This window comes from Anoplophora glabripennis, unplaced genomic scaffold, assembly GCF_000390285.2.
Source record: "Anoplophora glabripennis isolate ALB-LARVAE unplaced genomic scaffold, Agla_2.0 scaffold374, whole genome shotgun sequence".
Taxonomy (NCBI): Eukaryota; Metazoa; Arthropoda; class Insecta; order Coleoptera; family Cerambycidae; genus Anoplophora; species Anoplophora glabripennis.
In genome coordinates, this window is record NW_019416499.1 from 241,921 (window position 1) to 250,363 (window position 8,443).

The window sequence follows — 8,443 nt, forward strand, 5'->3', positions numbered from 1 at the left end:
GTAATTTTTCACGAGATACTATTCAACCAATCAGCTATCGCATTATCTTGAGCGTAGACGTAACGGTTTGTTATTGGTCATTGTAAACGAGTCATTAGTGACGCCAAGATCTAGGGAATTTTCGTTACCAGTACCAATGCAATCAATGTTGGGTTGCCTAAGTTCGATGGTCACTTGGCTTGTAAATATTTATAAAGGCTCTGTATATCTTCAATAGGCAATGCAAATTATACACACAAAATAATTATCTGATTATAAATAATAAATTGTGTGTGTTTTAATTAAATTGAAACCGCTATTAAACCTGATAAACAAATTACCTTTGGTTTTCAGTAAATTTTATTATTCTTGACTTAGATATACATATATATTATCTTACTACAGTATACAGTTATAGTATTGTAAAAGTGTGTATATCAACTAGTTTCAGTGCAATATAAAATGTTTAACTGCATTAGAGGGACTTCATTTCATAACAAAATATTTAAGTTAATATTTGGTCAAAACTTTCATAGTGTATTCTAAACAAATATCATACAGTGTAGGAAAGTACCGTTGGTCCATCACAAGTTACGTGAGAGCGATAAAGTAAGCCATAGAAATCCATGTGATAGACAAGGATGGCTATAATGAAGGCGTCTAATAGTCAACGCCCATTTCGCCCTTCCACAAATAAGAAGTGGATCTTATTAAGTGAAAATGTACTCAATAATTTTACTTAGTGGATTCACTTAGTACCTTTAAAGTATCTACTTACCAATAATTTATAGTGAATACGTTTTGAATAGAATCAATGTTGACATAAATTAAAGGTTCGCATTATTAAATAAATTACGAGCAAATCGTTTAAAAATATATTTCGTTGGGAATAATTTGGGAAGAAACTTTTGCGTCATATTATGCCTTGATCAAAATAAAATATAGACACATATCAACATATTTTTTGTTTTTTTTTTTTCATTCAATAACGTGAATGAATAATCCTTAACTAATCTTTTAAGATAAAAATGTGACATGTAACTATTAGCATTTGATTGAATTTGAATAGTAAACTTAGCTATAAGCGATAACAATTTCTGTTCATTCAAAGGTTACAATAAAATATTTCTACAGTGTAATTCAAAATTAACAATATATGGTCATGAATTTATATAATTTTGTAATAAAACTAATTTAGCGAAGAGGATATAAACATTTCACAAGTTCATTTCATTATGACACCGAAAACGGTGTAACGACAGCTCAAAAAGGATTGTTAAGAAGTAGTAGGAGATGAAATGACATTGTTTAGGTCTTAATTTTCTATTTAATGGTCTTATTTTATTTTTTAAATTTCAACCAACAGATATTGGAAAATTGCACTTTAAAATTTAAAATTTGTGGTGGGTTGCATTCTGCTTCACAATCAAAAATGACCTGTTTTGGCGTTCATACTGAAATCAGTAGTTTTCAAAATAATCCAAGTAGAAACTTGCTCCTTGAAAAAACAATGCCATTATAGGTACACCGGGACTTGACAAACATTTTAGAAAAAACAAAAATATTCCACAAAAAAAACTGAGGGCGTCGGCAATAGATGGGTTTCAAATTTTGATTATATTTAGACAAAAATTCTGAAAGAGAAATTATTAAGATGGTATGACATTTTATTTGTCTGTAGAAATACAGAGACATAGAATAAACTCATCAACATTTAACAAACATTGCATTAACTGTTTAGAAAATTAAAACAGAGGTGTTAGAGAAAGTTTTGTCATCGTTTCAATTATTAAAATTCTGGTTCTTGTGAAGGCCACAGCACTCACAACCTCAAACTAATATTTGTGACATATAATTATATTTATTTATTTTTCCTTGGTATTGTACTGACTCCGTTATTTTTTCTTCAGTGTTGTAACATGTTCTCCTAAATACGAAATGATAAATATTTTAATATAAAGTTATTAGTTATTTCTAAGAATACTTTTCCAACTCAACTGATACTGAACTGTTGTTTGATATTTATTCCGGCCTATGGTTACGTTGTACATATTTACTTTTAACAAATTAATTCAGCACTGAAACTCTGTAAAAACTATAAATTATGTTTTATGTAGACACCAACCGGCTTTTAAAATAATAAAATTAACTTTAATAAAAAAACTTATCGCGAATCACCGTAATACACTTGACTCAGTGCATGGCACAACCATTAAAAAAAAGCAAAGCAACCACTTCTCCCAAACAGAGTTACCTCCTTTACTTCTGCAGCACTTCCAGAAGATGACCAACAAAGCGATGAAGCCACAAGTCAACACCGCAATAGCGGCATACCTGTAGTACGTGTGGGAGTAGTAGAGGTTTGGGGGGCAAGGACGAGGGAAATGGTGACCATGATGGGGCATCGGTGGTATGTGAGGTGGAAAATCTGGGAACGATTCGTTACAGTCCCTGTAGGGGCCCATGTTGAGCGTTTTGACTTACGCGACGGGGACGCGACCCAACCAGGCTGATTTATTCGCGTTCACTGCCTATCGCCCATTGCCGATTGATTGAAGCGTGATCTTATCAGGATATTCTGCTTGAGATAGCAAAATATGAGGATAGAGGGATTTGATTATTATGGTATATCATCAAGGTTATAACTGAGAACCACTACCGAGATAATACTAATACGTAATATTACTAGCAATAATAACCATAAAGAAAAACCGACCAAGGATATTGCAATAAATAAATTTCCTGGAAATAGATATACCTATTATAAAAGTTGTATTTTGTATATGTAATAGACAGATAAACGTATGGTAAAAATTGGGTACAATGTAATCAAATGTAATTCTTCTCAATATAAGCAGTTTCAAATGCTTAGTTCAACTTTAGTACCACCACAAATGGAGTAAATATATTATTTAATTATTTATACCATTTTTCAATTTAAATCGAATCAACATCGGATCGACCAAATGGAAATACAGTGAAGATAGCGTACTGCTAGATAAAACAGATGATTGATCTTGATCTGAATTGATTATTAAGTTTCTATAGGAAATTCACCCATATCGGTAGATACCTGCAAGTCAACTTGAATCATCACGCGGTAAAGAAAAGGAAAGAAGGAACATGAAGCTTAAGCAGCCTGTAAAACCAGGCATCGCTCAAGATGCGTTAGATGAACAGAATAAATTTCGAAGACGACCGAAAACGATAAGATTTTACAATCTAGTGAGACGGGAAGCATTGGAAATCGAACAACATCCAAATACCGTAGTATGAACCGAAAAGAAGGCTTTAGGATAAGTAGAACCTGGTTACCTCTCCTAAAGAACAACCAACGGCATGAGAGAAGAATGTGTGATACACCACTGCGCACGTTTAAAAGCGCATGCAACGGTAAAGGGGATACCGCAGACGAATTTGAGACCACACCCAGGTATGAAACCGCTTGTAGCGGTGGCGTGAGCTTAGCCGAGGCCACCGTCTTTTATCCTACTGCATAGCTCCAGCGGCGAGCGGGGAGGTAGCGACGTCGTTGAAGATGCAAGAGATACCTCCCACTCAACTCCCATTACTGCACTGCGTAAATATCTGCACGCACACAAAGGTGCCCGGAGGATGCAAGCTCACGCCTTCTAACCCCATACCTCAGGAGTAGAAGCGCACGCGGCTCCCAGCATTGTAATGGGCAGGCCTAAGTGCGCGCGCATTGATACCGACGCTATAAGATCGGTGACGAGGTCGCAAGCAATCTCATTAACGGCGAAGCGTTTGTAGAGTCATCACTGATGATGCTGGTAGCGAAATGAAGCTTTGGATGCGCCCAGATAGACCACTGCGGACCTCTCAGAGGATCACCATTGTGTAAGAAGCTGTTCCATTAGTAGCTTTAGAACTAACAAGAACATAAATGATCAGGGCGGGCCTACCTAGGAGTTCTAATAGCGGGTCCACCTCCACAAAGCTAGCCCGAGAACAACAGGCAACACTACATCAAGAAGATAGCTACATGATGCGTTACGATTGGTTTTTTATAAACTGTTTGTCTTTTTTTAAATCCTTTCTTTTTTAAAAACTACTGAAATCAATATTTTCTTCAACTCTATTTTTTTAATAACTCTAAAATAAGGAAGCCACAGTTTTTCATGGTTTAAAAAAACAATCGAGCCGGGCTTTACAGTGTAATTGAAATGGACCGATACAGAAACCTAATATCTCTTCAAATGTTTCTCCCTTTCTTCTGTGAATTTTTTTATTTTCTTAGCTGATATTATGGTCGTGGATTTTAACCGTAATATTTTGTTGAATAATTTTGCTTCTAGTGGTCCACTTTATGACAGTAAATTAGTTGACAGTTATTTATGGAGAGTGTCATCAATATCAATGTTGTATTCCAGCTAGTTTGGGAGTTATGCAAAAGGAGCAAAAATATCGGCGATTTGCGGGAATATACAGGGTGATTTATTAACAATGGGAAAGTCGAAAGCTGAAGATACTACACGTGAAATGGTGACCTTTGGCGCAAACATGCCTTATTCGAAAGTTGATAGTTTCGGAAATACAGGGTGTTGAAACTTAACATTTTCAATAGTTTTTTTGCGATTATTCTGAAAATATGTAGGTTGGGAACTTGAAAATTTGTGAAAATTTATTTTTTTAGGCGACGACTAAGATACGTGTTGTAATTTCAGCATTGCTCATAGAGGGCGCCACTTACGACCAATTTTACCGAAAATTTAGTTAACAACTTTTTACCCTGTATGTCTAACATGAAACTTGTTTCAAAACCTGAAAGAACTATCATTTTCCCATTAATTATGTACTCTTGTTTCGTTTCGGTATCTCGATCCGTTTTCGAAAAAAATCGATTTAACGAACACTATGTTTTGATAATATGAGAAATTATAGGTGAAACAAATCAAGTGTTTCTTCGTGTTATTACAACAATTAACAGAAAAACAAATAAAATATGTAATAATGATTTAAAGTAATTGTTCGAAGAATCCACCGTTGACACTGATACACTTTACACGTTTTCTGAGAGATCTTCGAGTTTGAAACAACGTATTGGGATTGCGTCTGACTTCGTTGGCAGCGATTTGTATTCTTTGCCACAACTCTTCACACGAGCCAATAGATTATTTGTAAACTATATCTTCCATTCGAGACCAAATAGAAAAATCGAGAGGATTGAAGTCCGGACTTCAGGACGGACAAGCAAAAATGCTTACATGGCCAATCCAGCGATTGGGAAAAACTGCATCTAAATATGCAAGCACTGGCCAAGAAAAATGCGGTGGAGCTCCGTCGTGCATGAACCACATGTCTCTTCTTAAATAAAGTGGAACTTCTTCAAGCCGTGGAAGTATTTTTACTTGGCCACCCAGAAGTACGAACTTCAGTCCTCTTAATTTTTCTATTTGGAAGAATCTATTGAGTCGTGTGAAGAGTTGTGGCAAAGAATACAAATCGCTGCCAACGAAGTCAAACGCAATCCCAATATATTGTTTCAAACTCGAAGATCTCTCAGAAAACGTTGTGTAAAGTGTGTAAATGTCAACGGTGGATTCTTCGAACACTGACTTTAAATCATTATTACAAATTTCATTTGTTTTATTGTTAATTGTTGTAATAACACGAAGAAACACTTGGTTTGTTTCGCTTTTAATTTCTCGTATTATCAAAACGTTCGTTAAATCGATTTTTCTCGAAAACGGATCGAGATACCGAAATGAAACAAGAATACACAATAAATGGAAAAATGATTGCCCTTTCAAGTTTTGAATCAAGTTTTATATTAGACATACAGGGTAAAAAGTTATTAACTAAATTTTCGATAAAATTGGTCGTAAGTGGCGCCCTCTATGAACAATACTGAAATTACAACACGCAACTTATTTGTCGCCTAAAAAAATATAGTTTCACAAATTTTCAAGTTCCTAACCTACATATTTTCAGAATAATCGCAAAAAAACTATTTAAAATTTTAACTTTTAACATCCTGTATTTCCGAAACTATCAACTTTCGGATAAGGCATGTTTGTGCCAATGGTCACCATTTCACGTGTAGTATCTTCAACTTTCGATTTTCCCATTGTTAATGAATCACCCTGTATATCATGGAGGTCATCTGGGAAGAACTAGGGTACCGGACAACGTGTAACGAGAGGAACAATTCTGAGTCGTGTTAACGAAGACCCAACAAAATTTCTCGAAAAATTTCATGCTAAGCTGGACTGAGCCAAAAAAAAAAAAGTTTGAACAACATTGCGGGAAATCGGTTGTAGTTCAATTTGGCAAGTGGCTCGTACAGCAACTTTATCAGAAACATTTTGATTATGGAGGAGGCTATATTTTCTCGAAATTGAATTAACAACAGTATTCATGTTTAGTTAGTTGAAAATCCTCATGCTGATAGGGAAACAAATTTTCCAAATTCTCAGTAAAAGTGTCAGCGATATCCTTGTTGGGCGTGCTGCTTGCTAGAAAGCTAACTACGATTATTGCAAGATTGTCTTCTGGTTCTTCTAGAAGATGTGCCTCTGAACATCAGGAAGGACGTTACAAGATGGGACGCGTGAAGTGGTGTTTAGATATTAACTTTTTGTGGCAGGTCATAGAGATTCACTTGCGTGGTCAGTCAGGTCACCATTATGGACATGTATAGTCTCTTATGTTCGTTGGAGTGTTTTTTATTTTCAAGTTTTTTTTAATAACGGTATGGGAAAAATAATATAGATAAAGTAGGTATTTTTTATAAGTCCCTATTTTTATATACCTTATTCGTTCATATAAAATATGAAATATTTTATCTTTCAGAGTTCCCCTGAAGAACTACATGGAAGCCAACTTGTGAACTATAAAATTGTCCCTTATAAGGAGAACTTAGTTAAAAGAATGTTTTCTGTCTTGAACAGGATGAAGTTATTTATTATAAAACATTATTGTCTTCTCCTGCTTGTATTTTGTTTTAGCGGAAAAGAGTCCATACAATATTCGTTGAGATAGAATTTCAAGGAAATTATCGGAACTACTTAAACAATTTATCAAGGCAGGGGGTGCCTTGACATTTTTCGCCAATGCCTTTCTACCTCGGATGTCGAATTCGGGCGGCACACTGAAAAAACAATTACTTTCTATGAAAGGAATCGGTTGTTTTGAATGCAGTTAGTTTACATTTATGCTAGTTACATTGAGATAAACCAGTTACATTCAATACAAGTCATTTGATTTGTTTGAATTAAAAAAAGAAACAGTTTGCAACAGATTTGTCTATAATTAACAAATTAGATTTAATATAACTATTTCTGATTTTAGAATATTTGTTAGGCGAATTAAAAGAATAAATTTTTAATACAAATTTATATTCGTTTTTATTTAATAAATATTATTTTATATTGGCCTATCTAACGTTACAATTAAACTTTAAAGGAAAATTATTCCAAATATATAATTTCTTAAATGTGAACCAGCTGGTTATAAAAGTTAAATTTTTATCTAGTTTAAAACTATTATCAGTTCAATAGTAAAATATATTATTTTACACAATTTAACAATCCGCCAATTACTTATTTTTAATCATTAAACTGTCAACAACTATGACAAGTAGTTTTGATCGATATATGTATGTATATAATAAGTTCGGAAATACAAATCTTAAAATTAATTTTTAGCAAGAATGAAATGTTCGAATACAAGTATCGTATATATCGTATGTGCTTCTCTATTAGTAGATCTCAACACTATGTACCATTTCAAAAATTATAAACTTAGTTAGATAAGTTATCTAATTATCAGTTTAATTAAATTTGAGAAAGTACATAATTTTGAGACTAATCAAGAAAGAAATACGTCCAATTTTAGCGAAAAAAAAAAACAATTCACATTTTATAAACCATTCATTTATTAATATTAAAATAACCTATTTTCACTGAAAAACTGTTAGTTCACATTAAGCTAAGAAATATTTCTAATAATCTTATGCCATCTACATCTTAAAATATGTAGATTAATAATAAAGAGGCAAAATGTAATATTACACTAAAAATAAATTAACATTCAAATAAGATTTATTACAAAACTATGAACTTATTATTAGTTACTTTTCACAATATATATGCTAGGCAATATCCAAAACTAGGAATAGTTCATGGCAAACGATATTTATTTAGTCCAAATAAATCCTTTTTTCAGTGCAGGGGCTTGCCTTGAAATTTTCCGCCAATGTCTTTCTACCTCGTGTGTCAAATGCGGTTAATTCCAAGAAAGTGACGCAGTCTTCTTGGAATTCTATCTCAGCACGGACTATAGCAATTCTAATGGCATGTGACAATTTCGCCTTTATCCATTTCAGAAGATAAGTAAATAAAACAAATACTGGATAAACTGCCAAAGTAAATGTATAACATCTACATATTCTTCTTTATACAGGATGTATCATAAAGATCGACTGTTTTCTTTATATATA

At 33.5% G+C, this 8,443-nt stretch overlaps 2 protein-coding genes across 8 annotated transcripts in view; one reads left to right on the forward strand and one right to left on the reverse strand.

The window, feature by feature from the left end:
- The window catches only part of LOC108908713 (orexin receptor type 1-like), a gene marked incomplete at its 3' end in the record, with an annotated part of 283,301 nt that overhangs the window by 65,100 nt on the left and 209,758 nt on the right, over nt 1–8,443 (forward strand). The window lies entirely within an intron of this gene.
- The window catches only part of LOC108908714 (extensin-like), a 127,469-nt gene that overhangs the window by 24,684 nt on the left and 94,342 nt on the right, over nt 1–8,443 (reverse strand). The window contains exon 1 of one of the 7 annotated variants that reach the window (XM_018712832.1): nt 2,234–2,457. The exons of the other annotated variants lie outside the window; for them this stretch is intronic. Within the exon in view, the coding sequence (XP_018568348.1) occupies nt 2,234–2,444 (211 nt within the window). The 5' untranslated portion in view covers nt 2,445–2,457. Of the gene's footprint in view, nt 1–2,233; nt 2,458–8,443 lie in introns of those variants that run through there. 7 annotated transcript variants of the gene reach the window in all.